General features: G+C 35.5%; 1 protein-coding gene across 1 annotated transcript in view; it reads right to left on the minus strand.

The window, feature by feature from the left end:
• The window catches only part of CFAP47 (cilia and flagella associated protein 47), a 515,984-nt gene that overhangs the window by 153,188 nt on the left and 344,232 nt on the right, over positions 1-18,564 (minus strand). The window contains exon 50 of the mRNA XM_044235156.1: positions 17,985-18,096. Within this exon, the coding sequence (XP_044091091.1) occupies positions 17,985-18,096 (112 nt within the window). The remainder of the gene's footprint in view (positions 1-17,984; positions 18,097-18,564) is intronic.

Below are 18,564 nucleotides of genomic sequence, written 5' to 3' on the forward strand. Positions count from 1 at the left end.
TCTCTCTTTTTTTTCCCTTTGCTCACTTGTTTTGTTTCTTAAATTCTACTTATGAGTGAAATCATATGGTATTTTTCTTTCTCTGACTTGTTTCACCTAGCATAATACTCTCTAGTTCCACCTATGTCATCGCAAATGGCAAGATTTCATTTTTTTATGCCTGAGTAATATTCCACACTATAAACACACATCTTCCTTATCCATTCATCAGTTGATGGACACTTAGTCTGTTTCCATAATTTGGCTATTGTAGAAAATTCTGCTATAGACATCAGGGTGCATTTATCCCTTTGAATTCCTATTTTAAGATTAAAAAGAAATATATAAATATATATATATATATACACACATATACATATATACACATATATGTATATATATGTGGTTTTTAAAAAATTAATATTTTACTTATTTATTTGACACAGAGGGAGAGTGAGTGAGAGAACACAAGTGAGGGGAGGGGCAGAAGGAGAGGGAGAAGCAAGCTCCCTGCTGAGCAAGCCTGACATGGGGCTCGATCCTAGGATTCAGGGATCATGACCCAAGCCCAAGGCAGACACCCAACCAACTGAGCCACCTAGGTACCCCTAAAATATATTTTGGATACCCATTCATGTATTAGATGTTCAAAAGTTTATGAGGGGTGCCTGGGTGGCTCAGGGGGTTAAAGCCTCTGCCTTCAGCTCAGGTCATAATCCCAGGGTCCTGGGATCAAGCCCTGCATCAGGCTCCCTGCACACAGGAAGCCTACTTTTCCCTCTCCACTCCCCCTGCTTGTGTTCCCTCTTTCACTGTGTCTCTGTCAAATAAATAAAACATTAAAAAAAAAATAGAGACTGTGAACACCTCTGTAAAACCACTAGACTTAATTGGATTATATAGAACATTCCACCTAACAATAGTAGAAAACACATTCTTCTTAAATCGACATGGAACACAGTCCAGGACAAATTACATGTGAGGTAACAAAACATATCTTAATAAATTTTAAAAGATTTAAATCATACAAAGCATCTTTTCTCATCACAATGAAATGAAAGTACAAATCAACAATGGAAAAAAAGATGGATGCAAATTTGAAGACTACACAACAAAGGCTTAACCAATATTTCAAAGAAAATTTGATTTTTTCCCATTCGGTTTTCCCTCTCTTCCCCTGTGGTCCTCGGTATTATTCCTTATGTTCCACATATGAATAAAATCAGAGAGGGAGACAAATTACAAGAAACTCTGGACTCTGGGAGCTGGGTGATGGGCATTAAGGAAGGCACATGTGGTGATGAGTACTGGGTGTTATAGCCAACTAATGAATCAATGAACACAACATCAAAACCTAAAGATGTAGGGGTGCCTGGGTGGCTCAATGGGTTGAAGCCCCTGCCTTCGGCTCGGGTCATGATCTCAGGGTCCTGGGAGGGAGCCCTGCATCGGGCTCTCTGCTCAGCAGGGAGCTTGCTTCCCGGCCCCCTCTGCCTGCCTCTCTGCCTACTTGTGATCTCTCTCGGTCAAATAAATAAATAAAATCTTAAAAAAAAAAAACCCAACAAACTAATGATGTACTATATGTTGGCTAATTGAACATAATAAAAAATTATATGGCCCTACGAAACCTAAAGTATATACTGTTTTGTTCTTTGTAGCAAAGTTTGAAAAAAAGTCACAAAGGAAATTAGAAAATATCAGACAATTGAAAAGGAAAGCACAGTACACAAAATTGATGTGATGCAATGAGAGCAGCACTAAGAGGGCAATTCATAGTAGCAAAAGCATACATTAAAAAGAATAGTCTAAAATCAACCACCTCTGGTGCTTGGGTGGCTCAGCAGATTCAGCATCTGACTCTTGATTTCAGTTCAGGTCTTGATCTCAGGGTTGTGAGTTCAAGCTCCACAAGAAAAATTTAAATAAATAAATAATAAAACCAGTAACTTCATTGCACACTGCTATGAAACTAGAAAAAGAAGAGCAAACTGGACCTAAAGCTGCAGAAGGAAGAAATAATAAAGACCAGAATGTAGATAAATAAAACAGAGAAGAGAGAAACAATAGAGAAAATAAAAGTATTGGTTGGCTCTGAAAAGATCACCACAACTGGCAGAGCTTAAAAGTAATTAAGAATAAGGGAATGAAGAGTCAAATAAATAAAATCAGAAATAAAGTAGGGACAATACATTGTTTTCACCAAAATAAAAAGTATTATAAGAGAATACTATGAACAATTATATGCCCCCCAAATTGGATAACTTAGATGAAATGGCCAATTTCCTAGAAATACACGATCTACTAAAACTGCTCATGAATAAAAGATAAGATGAATAGACATAAAACTAGTAAGGAGATTATATCAGTAATCAAACACTTACCACAAAGAAAAGCCCAGGATAAGATGGCTTCACTGTTGAATTCTATCAAATATTTAAAGAAGAATTAATATTTTTTTTTCTTAAACACTTAAAACACTTAAAAATTGAAGAGGATGGAAAGCAATATCCTGATACAAAAGCAGACAAAGATAGGACAAGAAAAGAAAACTAAAATCCAATATTGTTGATGAACATTGATATAAAACTTTTAAACAAAATACTAGCAAATCAAATTCAGTAGCTTATGAAAAAGATTATATAGATAGCATTGTCAAGTGGGATTCATTCCAAGAATGAATGGATGAATGGATAAAGGGTGGGGTTCAATACACACGAATCAATCAGTGTAATATACCACATAAACAGAACAGAAAAAAACAACCATGATCATCTTGATTGATGGATAAAAAGTATTTGGCAAAATTCAACAACATTTCATGATAAAAATAAATTAGGGACAGAATTTCCTCAAATAGCCACATACAAAAACCACAGCTAATATTATATTGAGTGGTAAAGACTAAAATCTTTTCCTTTAAGATCAGAAACAAGAGAAGGATGTTGGTTTAGTCACTTCTATTCAACATAATACTAGAATTTCTAGCCGGAGCAATTATGCAAGAAAAAGTAGTAAAAGTATCCAAAGGGAAAAGGAAGAAGTAAAATTACGTTTGCAGATGACACAATCTCATTAACCTAAATGACTGCACACATAAAAAATGTTAGACCTAATAAATGCATTCAGTAGATGTGCAGGATCCAAAATCAACAAACAAAAGCAATTAAGTTTCTATATACTAGCAATGAACACTTTGAAAAGGAAACTTTTAAGAAAAACAATTCAGTTAGATAAAAACCATTATTTGGATAAGCCTACATTATGTTAAACAATATGTTTGTACTGATTAATAAGGAAACCTAATCAATATTTCAAATATTATGCAATACTCTCGAGAATTAAAAGCACATCCTCCATTCTTCCTCATTTTAGCCTATTTATATACTTGGCATATTTTTTCTTCCTTCAACATACCCATCTAAACATTATTACAGTTTTATTCTCCCTTAACAAAAAGAAATTAAACAATCATTTGTAAAACAATTCAAAAGCCCTACATGAGTATAACAAGACCATATACATCAGCATGAGAAATTAAGTATCTCAAAAATTAGAAATAAATGAAGATAATGATGGAATTATATAGGTCTATTTAGTAGCTTATGTTTTAATTGAAAGAATAGTTTATAGAGCACAGGGTGTTGTACATACACAATGAATCTTGGAACACTGCATCAAAAACTAATGATGTAATTTATGGAGACTAACATAACACAATAAAAAAAGGAAAGAATACTTTAAAACAATGTATCTTAAAATTATGCCACAAATTTATACTCAATGTTTTTCCCAGTAAAAAGAAAAAAACCTTTTTCTTGGCAATTTAATTTCAATTTTATTTCTAAACAATTACATTTTTTAAATTGCATCTTTATTTTTGGTTATAAATTAGCTATGTTAGAAGAGATGAGCAGTCAAATTCTTATAAGCTTATTACAAAGAGTAACATTAGACTCAGCAACTGACTATTATCAGCAATGAACCTTTGAACTAAATGCAGTAAATAATGATTATGAAAATATGTGTTTCAAAAGATGATAACATTTTTCCACACTATACACGTGTGATTACTTTGCCTCCTATATTCTTCTGTTTGGGCTAAGGCCAACCAATCCAAAGGGAAACAAAAGTAAATAAAAAGTTGTTTGTTGGTACTCCAGTTTATCAGAGTGATAGGAAAAATGTAAGACTGTTTTGGAAAAACTAGGTATAACAGAAGTAATAGTGGTGTACAAAGCAACTCTCTAAGGTACATCATCACTACTTAATGGAGGCTTTCAGTTTGTCTGAAATGAATGTTACTAAAAAAAATCTAATAGGAATTGTAATTACAGCTATTATATTTTCAATAGCTCAAGCTTTTATTTTGACAAATGGATTTTTTTCTCTGCTAAACAGTCTACATTTGACTTCTTCAAAATGCATTTCTAACAGTAAGAACAAACATTTCCTAGTATATAGTTTGCTTTCCATTAGGCATTGTTTTTCTCTAATTTTATACTAGCTTGTAAAATGTCAATATCAGACTCAAGTTTAAAGCCTGAGCGATGTAATTTTATATCAATGGTTAATCTTTTGAAAATAATGTAAAACCATTTATTGAATGCTTACTCTGTGTTGGGCATATGCTGAATGCTTCTCATTTGTTATCTACTGAACCCCGTCAATAAACATAAAAGTTAATTCCTCATTAGACTCTTTTTAAAGCTGAGCAACCTGGACTGCACAGAAGGTTGGCTAACTCATTCCAGGTTACACAGTTAGTAGGTGACAAAGGCATATACATTTGCCTGACATAGAATGGGGAAAATGGTACATTATGTCTAAATATCACTGAATATACCACAGAATAAAAGGGCTTTTGAATAGAAAGGTAGCAAAATAACTCACATACTCACGAAACGTTTATTCTGACCTAAAGCAATAGGTTTCAGATAATGTTCACTGATTATCTCAAGTATTTCACCCCTTAGAAAACTTCCTAAAGCAAGTTTCTATGGCAACAGTTAAAACTGGCAAAGTCTTTGCCCTTTTGCTCTTGGTCACCCCACACCCATCTTGCTCTCTCCACTGGCTTCATGCCTCACCACTCCCTATCATTAATGATGAATACTGCGGTTAAGGAAAATTTCTGTATGGCTGGGCTTTTATCACCTTGTGAATTTCTTGCAGGTACATTAATTCTGTCAATAAGTGTTTTCATAAATACCTACTCTATACACAGTACACTACAAATGAGTGAATGAATTTTAAGTGTCTTGTGTCTCTAATACACTACCCCCAAAAGTCAGTAGCAGACTAAAGATGAAAGCCAAAGGATATCTCTGCTAACCCTCTTCCTTCTTCTCTTTTTCTTTTTTCTTTCTTTTTTTTTTTTTTTACTCATTTTAACCACATTTCTAACTCATTTTCTTTTGTTTTATTTTCCCTCTTTAGGGGACCAAAAGGCAAAGTGGAAAAACAAAATTTGGAGGCTAATTAAAGAAACCCAGTGCTGGGGCCAAATCTTCTTTTATTTTGTGTATAATACAGCTCTTGTCTTCTATTCCTTTTAAGATCTTAATTTTTATGATAAAATGTGTAGCAGTCTAGCACCCAACTGTAGTCTTTTAGCCTCCATTTGTTTGTGGTATTATACTATTTTTTCTTTCTATAACACATTTTTGAAATGTGTATAACAGAAGACATTATAGACAACAGGAAAGGATTAATAAAGTCTATAAGATTCAGATTTCTGTTATAGAGGATGGCTGATTATGTTTTACCGTAGGAAGAACTTATGCTTTCATTACTGGGGCAATATGTTAAAGCACTAATAACATAGGTTGCCATTAAAACTGCATGTTTCTTCCTGACTCACATAAGAAAAAAATGATACGTTGCATTTAATCAAAATCAAGAATCTGTGTAATATTTCACAACGTATACATATATCAAAATGTCACACTGTGCATCTTCAATATACACAAGTTTTATTTGTCAATAATGCTGGGGGAAAAAAAAACTTCTGCTACTCAATAATAGACAATATTAAGAAAATTAAAATGAATACCACAGACTGGGAGAAAAAATTTTAAAGCATGATAAAAAATTAAACCAGAATAAATTTTTAAAAAAGATTTTATTTATTTATTTGACACAGAGAGAAAGAGATCACAAGCAGGCAGAGAGGCAGGCAGAGAGAGAGGAGGAAGCAGGCCCCCTGTCCAGCAGAGAGCCCAATGCGAGGCTTGATCCCAGGACCCCGAGATCACGACCCAAACCGAAGGCAGAGGCCCAACCCACTGAGCCACCCAGGAGCCCCTAACCAGAATAAATTTCAAAAACATATTAAAAATTCAGCAATAAGAAAACAAACAACCAAATGTAGGGGGAGGGACAGGCAAAAGATTTGGAAAAGCATTTCAGAAGACACATGGATGACAGAGAAGGACAAGAAAAGATGCTCAACACGATTACTCAATTGCAGAAATGTAGATTAAAACCACACTGCAACTATACTACACAAGGGTTAAAATGGATAAAAGTGAAATGGTGAGCCCTACTAAGTACGGTCAAAGGATACAGAGAAACTGGAACTTTCATGCAGTGCAGGTGAGAATGGAAAAAGGAACAATGTCTTTGAGAAACTGTTGGCAAGTATTTCTTTAAACATTATAAATTCAACTACCATATTATCCAGCCATCCCACATATAAGTATTTACCCAAGACGAATGAAAGTATATGCCCATGCAAAGATTATATATGAATTCTCCTATCAGCTTTATTCATAATTGCCCCCCCCAAAAATGGAAAATTCCAAATGCCCATCAAAAGGTAAATAGATGAACAAATTGTGGAATATCTATCCCATAGACTACTACTACAATAAAAGGAATAAACTATTGAAACATGTACTACATAGATGGATCTTAAAACAGTTATGTTGCATAAATGAAAACAACCCCTCAAAAGGGTATACACTGCATGATTTCATTTGTATACAGTGCTAGCAAATGCACACAAAGTGACCAAAAAACCCAGGTAAATGGTTGCCTAGGGCAAAGGTAGTTTGTGGCATGAGGGGAAGGGAAGGTGAAGGATTAAAAAGGGAACCTTTTTAGGGTGACATATATTCGTTATTTCATTTGTGACAATGGATTCATGGTTGTAAGCATGTGTTAAAACTTCTCAAACTGTATACTTTAAATATGCACAGCTTATTGCATGACAATTATACCACAATAAAACTGTTTAAAAAGCACACTTGGTATTTCAGATATTATAGTCACCACTGCTGAGCAGCATAACAACAGGATCTGAGAATTGTCACCCCAAACTGAATGTAATGTATAAGCAGGATGTGTAAGTGAAGTTCACATCCAATTATAGGTATCTTTCCAGCAGTAAGTAATATCATGTATGAGATAATTAATGCAGGATAATTAATAAGCCATATTGAAATCTTCACTATAAATCTATCTCTCATTTATCTATCACTTCTATTTATTAACATCTCTCAGTTCCACAAATTCATATATGTTTCCCTGATACTGAATGCAACTATTTGCTCATTTGTTTGGATTCACCGCACTGTGAAGGTGACTTCTTAAGCCTCCATGTAAAGCCTTCATTTATTTTTTTTTCCTTTAAAGATTTTATTTATTTGACAGAGAGAGAGTGAGACAGAAAGCACAAGCAGGGGGAGCAGGAGAGGGATAAGCAGGCTCCCTGCTGATTGAGCTGTGGGGCTCACTACTGAGCAGGGAGCTTGATGCGGGGCTCGATTCCAGGACACTGGGATCATGACCTGAGCCGAAGGCAGACACCTAATGGACTGGGCCACCCACGTGCCCCTATTTTGTTAATTTTATTTTAAACTTATTTCTATGAGTAATTTCTGAATGAAAAATGAATTCTTTTATTAAAAAAGAATCCTTAGATTCCATCTGAGCAATAAAATGGGGTAGACTGTTTTTCATAGAAATGCTGAATGGTAAGAGGCAAATGTTCACAAGTATTTTTAAAATTCTCTTGAAGATCCATGTTAAGATAAAATGCCCCCCCCCCAAAAAAGAAGTTTTAGATTCCGAATTTTTTTAAAGGGGTGCGGGGCTGAGGAAGAGAGAGACCGAAAGAATCTGAAGCAGGCTCCATGCCCACCACAGAGCCCAAGACAGAGCTTGATCTCAAGACCCGTGAGATCATGACCTGAACTGAAATCAAGAGTTGAACACTTTATCAGTTGAGCCACCCAGGCGCCCCTAGTTTCAGGATTTCTGAATGATCTTCTAATGCTACTAATCTCAACTGGTTATGTGTAATTCGTCACATATTAGGAAAGCATCCTTGAAGGTTGATTAGAATTTAAACGTTTTCATAAAAATGTATGAAAAAAATATTTATAATAAATCCATGTATCTGAGATTCCTAAGCAAAAGTCTTTTTTTAAAAAAAGATTTTATTCATTTATTTCAGAGAGTGAGTGAGAGAGAGAGCCCGAGATGGGGGAGTGGAAGAGGAAGAAGTACACTCCCCACTGAGCAGGGAGCCTGATGAGGGGCTCAACCCCAGGACCCTGGTTTCATGATCTGAGCTGAAGGCAGATGCTTACCCAACTGAGCCACCCAGGCATCCCTAGAATACTTATTTTGATTTTGGGGAAAGGGGCAGGTAGAAGTTTAGTGCTCACAAACCCTGAAAGGTAAGGCCACACAGATGGCAAAGCTGTCTTGAAACATCAGAGCGGGAAAGCATGGATGATAAAAGCAAAGAGAGGAGCCCAAAGGAGCATGAGAGGATCCAAGCAAACTCAGTTCATTCCCTCCACAATGGCCCAAGGCGCTGCTTTTGCAAAACATTTCTTTCACCTAAAGAAGCAAGAACAATGCTTTAGAGCAACCAACATTTGTTTTGAAGACCGTGGAATCCAACTGGTTTTCATGCCTCCACAACAATGCTCCGGTCCACAATGGTGAAGGGAACAAGACAGTAAGATCTAAATTCGGTTTCAGCCAAGTTTCTGTCATTTTTATTGAGACAAATTAGGACAGAGAGAGGGTTAAAGAAGCTGCAAAGCTCCCTGTAATTCCATATTGTATCAGGGAATTTAAAAAAATGTGAGTTAGTATATTAAGTAAGTGTGCTACACATTATTTTAGCACCTATTAGATGAGCATGCTCCATATATTCCCATTTAATGGCCATGACCTCCCTGAAAGATTAAACACTATCAATATTTTACATGTAAGAAACCTGACATTCAGTGAGGTCAGGGTCATACAACCAGAGAATGAATAATTGGAGATCGAAGTCATGTTTGACTTCTAAATATATTCCTTTACAACACAATAACAATAAAAGAAGAAAGAGTAAAGTTAAAGATACGCAATTTTACCACTGCAATGTGGTGGCTAGCATGAATATAATGCCCAAGCTTTAAATGAAAAATGTAAATTTAAATAGCCTAGTTTTGCTCAGCTTCACACTCTGAAAATACATGTGACAGGCAGTGCTTCTCATCACATACAATATCAGAAATCAAATTTTGAACTTCATTTGTATTTTAAAGATGGCAACTGGTAGTATACATCTTGCTGGATAGTGTATAATTTCAGAGACTAGCAGAGTGCTAAATATAAAAACAATTTTTATCTTGTTTAAACATAGGCCCAACATAAGAACTTTATTGTGCATGCAGTAAACATTTTGTTTTGACACTGAACATAAGTTTATGGGGAAAAAAAATTAAAGTCTTCAGCAATGCTGACTAAAAGCTTACTTGCAATTGTTTGGACAAGGCTTTCTTGTGACAGTGTCATAACAGATTTCATTCTAGTGTAAGAACTTCTGAACTGCAAATTTGTAGAAATGAATCTTAGCTGTAATTTACAGTTGTGTTGAACTGAATGAATACAATCATTTTTCAGCAAGTAAAAGACCACTCTCAGCTGCTATTGAAAAACTGCAAGGTAATTACTGGCACCATCACAATTGATCATTGCTACCTATGTTCTGGAGCTACCATATTATCAAGGGTCATTTTAGACTACTCTATCATGAATATTCAAGGTAGAGACTAAATTTACTAAAATGACAAGAAACCATCTTAAACATGGATCCTCAATATTTGGTTTTGTAATGTGGAACAAATAACTAAAGCACCCTGGTGAGAGCACTTGACTATGTCCATGTAACATTCTGTACCATCTAAAGCCTTGATAGTGTAGGTAAATGTTAAATGAAAATATTCCTTAATTTTGTTAATTCTTAATTTTTTACCTGAGATATAATAGACATATAACATTGCATTAGTTTTAAGTGTAAAAAAATTCTTGTTGTTTAATGTCTGGAAATCATTTTAGGCCAACATGCTATGATCAAGACATTATATTCTTTCAGCTGGATTTTTGCTCATACATAAAAATGTCTTATAATTTATTAAGTGATCCTTGTCACTGCCTATCTCTTCTGTACATGTGTCAACTCTTTGGAAAAATGTAAGATATTCAACTACTCAAGTTCACCCCACCCCTTTCTTTGGTCACAAATAAATGTCATTAATGATTATAAGAATTTCTAAAGACCTTTTCTTTGGAGATGAAAGTATGTTTGTCGCTCAAAAGTAAGAGTTTATAAGAGATAATTATCAAATCTTATACTTAGCTTAATAAAATCAACTGTACTAATTAACAGTTAGACAAAATCTGCCGTTTATCTAGTAGACAGATAAAATCTAGGTAGCTCAGTCACTTAGGCATCCAACTCTTGATTTCGGTTCAGATCATGATCTCAGGGTCGTGAGATCAACACCCGGCAATTGGCTCTGGCCCGCGTTCAGTTGGGAGTCTGCCTGGGTTCTCTCTATCCCTCTCCCTCTGTCCATCCCTCCACTCGTGCTCTCTCTCTCCTTCTCTCTCTCTCTCTCAAATAAATAAGTAATACATAAATAAATAAAATCTTTAAAAGTATATTTAGGGATTGTCTTCTCTATAATTATCAACATATTAAATTATTTCAGCCTGGTTTTGAATCCTTACTTAATGGTTGACTTGAATATATGGTTATTACCCTTTGAATGTCCTTAGATATATATAGGCATATATCAAATTTTGAACTTCACTTGCTCTTTTATATATATATATATATATATCTCCATACATATTACCCCTTGAGCTTAAATATAGAGAGATATATATCTAACAGAATATTATTCAGGCATAAAAAAGAATGAAATCTTACCTTTTGCCATGATGTGGATGGCAAGAGATTATAATGCTAAGTGAAAAAAATCAGAGAAAGACAAATACCATATGATTTCACTCATATTTGGAATTTAAAAAACAAAAAAATGAACAAAGAGGAAAAAATGCTCTTGGTATCTCAGTAGGAACTGCATTAAATGTGTAGATTGCTTTGGGTAATACAGACATTTAATGAGATTTGTGCTTCTAATCCATGAGCACGGAATGTCTTTTCACTTCTTTGTGTCATCTTCAATTTCTTTCATTGTGTTTTATAGTTTTCAGAGTACAGTTTTTTTTTTTTAATATTTTATTTATTTATTTGATGGAGAGAAATCACAAGTAGATGGAGAGGCAGGCAGAGAGAGAGAGAGAGGGAAGCAGGCTCCCTGCTGAGCAGAGAGCCCGATGCGGGACTTGATCCCGGGACCCTGAGATCATGACCTGAGCCGAAGGCAGCGGCTTAACCCACTGAGCCACCCAGGCGCCCCCAGAGTACAGTTTTTAAGACTCTGATTAAGTTTATTCCTAAGTACCTTACTATTCTCAGCTTTCTTAAGCTCTTTGTTAATTTCTCTTTCTGCCACTTCGTTATTATTATATAGAAACGCAACAGATTTCTCTATGTTGACTTTGTATCCTGTAACTTTAATGAATTCATTTATCAGTTCTAGTAGTTTTTTGGTGGAGTGTTTCAGGTTCTCTATACTGAGTATCATGTCGTCTGAGTAGTGAAAGTTGTACTTTGATTGGATGCCTTTTACTTCTTTTTGTTGTCTGATTGCTGTGGCTAGGACTTCCAGTACTACATTGTAGACATCCTTGTCTTGTTCCTGACCTTAGTGAAAAAAATCTCTCAGTTTTTCTTAATTAAGCATGATATTAGCTGTTAGCTGTGGGTTTTTCATATAAGGCCTTTATTATGTTGAGGTATGCTCACTCGAAACCATTGTGGAGAGGTTTTTTTTTTCTCTTTAAGATTTTATTTATTTATTTGACAGAGAGACACAGTGAGACAGGCAGCACAAGCAGGAGAAGTGGGAGAGGGAGAAGCATGCTTCCTGCTGACCAGGGAGATGGAGGGTTTTTTTTTTTTTTTTTTAATCATAAATGAATGTTGTACATGGTCAATGCTTTTTCTGCATCTATTGAAATGATCATATGGTTTTTATCTTTTCTTTTCCAACAGTGATTGATTTGTGAATACTGAACCATACTTGCATCGCAGGAATAAGTCCCACTTGATCATGGTGAATGTTTTTAATTTTTAATAAAAAAATTTTTAATTTAAATTCAATTAGCCAAGATACAGTACATCATTAGTTTTTGCTAAAATATTCAATGATTCATTAGTTGAATATAACATCCAGTGCTCATCATATCTCGTGCCCTCTTTAATTCCCATCACCCAGTTACCCATTCCCCAACCCACCTCCCTTTCCCAACCCTCAGTTTGTTTCAAGGAGTCAAGAGGTTTGTCTTCCTCTATGGTTTCTTATCAACTTTCCCTCCCTTCCCCTATTATCCTCTGCACTATTCCTTATGTTTCACATATGAGTGAAACCGTAAGATAATTGTGTTTCTCAGAATGACTTATTTCACTCTGGAATGGGAGAAGATATTTCCAAATGACTTATCAGATAAAGGGCTGGTATCCAAGATCTATAAAGAACTTCTCAAATGCAACACCCAAAGAACAAATTATCCAGTCAGGAAATGGGCAGAGGACATGCAGAGACACTTCTCCAAAGAAGACATACAAATGGCCAACAGACACATTAAAAATGCTCCACATCACTTGCCATCAAGGAAACACAAATTAAAACCACAATGAGATACCTCAAACCACCTCAAACCAGTTAGAATGGCTAAAATTGACAAGACAGGGAACAACAAATGTTGGAGAGGATGTGGAGAAAGGAGAACCATCTTACATTATTGGTGGGAATGAAATCTGGTACAACCACTCTGGAAAATGGTATGGATATTCCTCAGGACCTTAAAAATAGAGCAAACCTAGGACCCAGCAATTGCACTATGGGTTATTTAACCCCAAAGATACAGATGCAGTGAAAAGAAGGGGCACCTGCACCCCAGTGTTCATAGCAGCAATGTCCACAATAGCCAAACTGTAGAAGGAGCCAAAATATCCTTCAACAGATGAATAGAGAAAGAAGATGTGGTTCATAAGTATAATGGAATATTACTCAGCCATCAGAAAGGATGTATATGTACCATTTACACTGACATGGATGGTACCAGAGGGTATTATGCTAAGTAAAAAAAAAAAAAAAAAAAATTAAAGGCAGTATAGTTGACATATCTCCCAGTTAATTATATAACCTTCCTTAGTGTTGTTTACTATCAGAATTACATTTGACTCCCCTTTCTCCTTTATCTCTCCATATCCTATTTCCATCAGATGTAACTGTGGTGGACACTATACAACATCAATCACATTCCTAATCGGGAATGAAGGACTTATTTTTTGTAGCTACAGGGAATGATATTGGGAGATAAAAATTAGGTCAGCCCTCTTTGGGCATTGTCTTAGCTTGAAAAAAAGCCTTATCCAAGGTCAAACCTACTTTCACATGCAGTCTGCTTTCAGTGACTGATCAATACAGTAGCATAAAGGCCCAGTCCCCCTCTGCTAACTTGGGACAACTCCAAAAGACCATCCTAGCTTAAAAGGCCCCAATAAATTGACTAAAACCCTTGACTGGGCCTATCTAGAAGCTTAACTTCCTTCTTCTCCTGGTCAATATATCTTCTTATCTTTCTTTTCACAAATGTCGATCATAATACACCTCCTAATAAATGTCCTGCCAACCCCCCATCTCAGAATTTGAATCCCTGAAAACCCAAGCTGTTATAGCATCATTTCCCATTTTTATTTATTTTAAAACTGTTCCTCTATTCTTTAATCCACTATCACTGGTCTAGTTCAGTCTGCCCTTAACTTTGTTTCTCTTTTTTTTTTTTTTTTTTTTTTTTTTTTAAGATTTATTTATTAGAGAGAGAGAGAGAGCAAGTGGTGGGGGGCAAAGGGGGTGAAAAGCAGATGGAGAAGAGAAAGAGAATCTCAAGCAGAATCCTCACTGAGCACAGAGCCTGACACAGGGCTCAATCTCATGATTCTGAGATCATGACCTGAGCTGAAATAAAGAGTTGGATGTTCAACCACCTGAACCACCCAGGTGCCCTTACCCTTAATTTTCATTTAAAATGGTCAATCTTCACTATTCGTTCCAAGGCCAGAGAGGGATTCAAATTCAAGTCTCCATAACACCCACTTTAAACATGACTGTAGCTCACTGAAGGTTGCTGCAAAAATTCCAAATCTGTCCATTTTTCAAAATTTCTACCTACCAAACAGTATGACATAATACCTATTGTGGTATATGCTCTTGGTGTCCCACAAAAATCACCTCTGCAGACAGCTTCCATATACAGCATTGGTTTCCTAGGACTTTTCCAGTGGGGAATGATTCATTGCCATGAGAATCTGCCCTAAGAGCAAACTTTAGCCAGTGATGTATTGGAGTTAGTGGATCATTACCACAGTTTGCTCGTCCTCTGGCATGACAATTCTGTCTGAAGGTTCCCGGTGAGCTTACCCAGGTCTCAGCAGTAGTCTGATACCTAGCTTACTTTTTATTGACTTTCTCCTTTTAGCATCTTATCTTTCCATTCTTGCAGAGTACTTATTGTGATCAACTCTCACCTAAACCATTTGCAATTCAACTCTTTTCTCAGGGTCTTCTTTTCAGAGAAGAAGCACAAATATTGAGAACTGATCAACTAGAATATTACTAAAGGCTCCTAAATGATCTTTCAGATCTAATTGCCCTCTCTTGCCCTTCCTATCTGTTTTATATTTTACCTCTAGAATTTTCTTTCTAAAACTCTGTTGACTCACACTCCTTAGAAATCCTCAGTGACTCCCACTGCAATAAGAAGTAAAACAAAACTCTGTGCATCAAATTTGGCCTGTATTTCTAACTGCATTTCCTACCACAAACACACAGCAGACATACTCCTCAACTCATTACTGACATGAAGCATCTTGTTTGTGCTTTCAGGAAGATTGCTTCCTCTGCTGTAAGGATCCCGCCATATTGGCAAATAAATCACAGCTTATCCTTTGTGGTCCAAATCAAACTGATTATCCCCTAAAAAGACCTCTCATACCCCCAGTGTTAGGGTTAATATCTCCTGCTCTCATGCTCCCCAGTGCCATATATTGCCATTCTGGTATATCAAAGTGTACGTTTTACTAAGATGGATATGTATTTCTACCACCAGATATGAATTCCTAGTAGGCAGGAGGCATGATACCCATCTTTGCATCCATGGCTAATATTTGAAATAATTAACAAATCTGTATTCTAATTTGGCCACTGAGAAAGGACACCGGATAAAAATCCTGGGGCACCCTGGTGAGTTATATTTTAACCGTTTATTTGCTGCTGCCTTGTTGGGAAGTCCTGGGGGGCCTGAGGGAGGAGTTATGGTGCTATAGTGGCAAGGTGTTACTACAGTGGTGCTCAAACAGTTGGGTATTTGCCAACATATATGGAAAAGCATCTGTTACAATATTTTAACAAATAGGGCATAATTAGCTGGATGTCAGCTTTGTTTATAACTAGTATACTTATAAAGGCTTCCCAAGTTATAGGCCTTTTGTAAATAATTGATATGTAATTAAGAACAGAACTAAAAAGAAGCACAATGTTTTTTAAAAAGACCACTGATACACACATGCACATAGATATACTTCTTTAACTGGCACAAATAGAAATATTCTCATATACATATGGAAATGTTAGAGTGTGTTTTTTTAATCACATTAGATTAACAACTATTCAGAAGCAATTACATTTATACTGCTTCAAGTACTGTATAAGTTTTCTTACAATAATATCATTAAGATGGACTTCGCCTTGTCACCTTCTCCAAATCCTATCAACAGTCATTCACCTCTAAGGGACTGCCCTGGAAAGAGCAGACATGATAGTGTCTTGCAAATATTTTTCAAAATTATGAAGCCTACAAAACCTCCTGTGTAGCCAGCAAGAGTTACTAATTCATCCCCACTTAATGAGGTACCTCGAGTCACTTTTAACTTCCTCAAATTCCTTCTAAAGTCCTTCACACCAGCATGTTAAATGAGTTCATATCTTGTTCAGTGAAACTATGTATTGAAATTTTATGGTCTCTGAAAGCTGCCAAAACTAACAAAAAACGACTATAGAAAGGAAAGATATATTAAATATGAATTCTTAATTATTCTTAGCTCCATTTCCATAACTTTAAGATTCTGATTCATAGATAAGGAGTTTTGTTTGTTTAAGGGAGTCATACACATTTCTGATACAACAGTGTTGTGCAGTTTGAGGTTCCTCATATGTTCTTTCTCATATATAGCAGAACTTGCTCCCTTTTGTAGAAGAGGAAACTGAGATTTAATATGTTTATCAAAAATAATGGCAAATCTGAATGATTCACTGCCCTTTACAAAAGACTAGCTAACATTCCAAAACTAAGGGAAATCCACTAGTAGGGCTGTCATTTGACTATTAAAATGAGAAGTGAACTTTAGATTTCTAAAAATCAATTCTTCTGAATTACATAAAATAACAAAATATGCTACTTTATTGAAATGCTAGGAATAGGTTCACTATAGCTTAAAATCTACTCATTACATGGAGAATTATTAATTTGCTTTGCAAAGCCAAATAAATGTCTGAAAAGTGGTGGGAGGATTTTGGAAGATGCTGATAACTATGTAATCAGTAATATGTGAGGTCAAGTTCACTAGAAGCAGACAGTGGGGTTGGGCAAGTTGGGTCTTGCTTTGCAGCACATTTTGTTCTAGTAGTATTGAATGGATCACTCTTTTTGCCATTCTGAAGTTTCCCTTCTACTTATTAATAGCACTGGCATACTAGGTATAGACCCTTCTATGCTAACTATAGACCCTTTCCTAAAACATTTTTTGTTGAGGCAAACAGGGTTGAGACACTAATTCTTCCACGGAGCACAAGATTGCTACTAGGTGTGTACTTACTATACTTCTAAATTATATCCATTTACCTATATATGATGATTTTCTCAGCAGGATCCAACCATCATGGGGCATTTAATTCTCTCTCAAAGAGGACAGCTTACTTCTTCAATGAATCAGTTCCTCAGTTCTTCCCTATGACTCTTTGACCTTCTCAAGCACCCTCCCTTCAAAAGTTTATAGAATAACCCTCAGCACTGTTCCCAGGCACGCAATTCTGTTCAGGAACCATCAGAGCAATTTGTATAAATGAATGCTTCATTAGAGACAAAGGAAGGAAAATTCACACACCAAAGACTTTAGTCTATTTTTTCATGTATTAATTCAGTGCATATGCTTGTTTTATAATAACTATTCCCATAAACAAACATTCTCATAAGACGCTGCCTGGCACACAAATTGGTATAAGTATTTAGAAGTATTTATCACAATTTTAAATGTAAATACCCTTAACTAAATATTTCTACTTCTAGAAATTTGTCCAATGCATACATTCAAATAAATGGCCAAAAGTGTATAGCTCAAGATAGAAAAGGTATGTTCCAAAGCTCCAATTATTTACAAAGCTAATGACTGAAGTAGAAAACCAAATTTCCCTCTGGGTCATTTATTAGAAAAGGGAAATGTAAACTATATTTTTAAAATTTCTTCTCATCCTGTATCTGTCCTAGTGTGGTGGTTAATAATATTTTACTAATGGTTTTGTTACCTTTGAATATACCACGTTTCCTAGGGGACACATGTAGAACATATGGAACCGCATTATCAGGGTCTATGGTGATTTTTGGATTTCCCCACACTATCGGAAGATCTGAAGTTACCTAGAAAAGAGATTTCAAAGAATTAAACAATGTCAATATTTATATGAAATTCATGTAACAAGCTAAAGCATAGAAAAAACTGAAAACTTAAATACTTCCATTAAAACTGTTCATCTTTAAATGAAAGGCAAACCAGAAAACACTACAATAAAAGAAAAATCTGAGGAGATCTCTGAAAAAATAGAACAAAGAAAATGACTCTTACAAAAAGAAAGATGCTTATTTTCTGTTGCTCCTTGTAGCAAGAATACTGATGCTTAGACAACTTGAGTATCTTTTATAGGCCATGCATAACAACTTGATGTGCAAAAGATGAACCATTTCAATGAATTTTATATCAATATTAATACAGCAAATAAAGAATATTTAAGTAGAATTTGACCATAACTCTGGTTAAATCCAACTTTCAGATCACTGAATGCTTTATCTAACTAACCCCCACTGCCTAGGCAAACACTAATCTGCTTT

Source organism: Neovison vison, chromosome X (genome assembly GCF_020171115.1).
Source record: "Neovison vison isolate M4711 chromosome X, ASM_NN_V1, whole genome shotgun sequence".
NCBI classification, from domain to species: Eukaryota; Metazoa; Chordata; class Mammalia; order Carnivora; family Mustelidae; genus Neogale; species Neogale vison.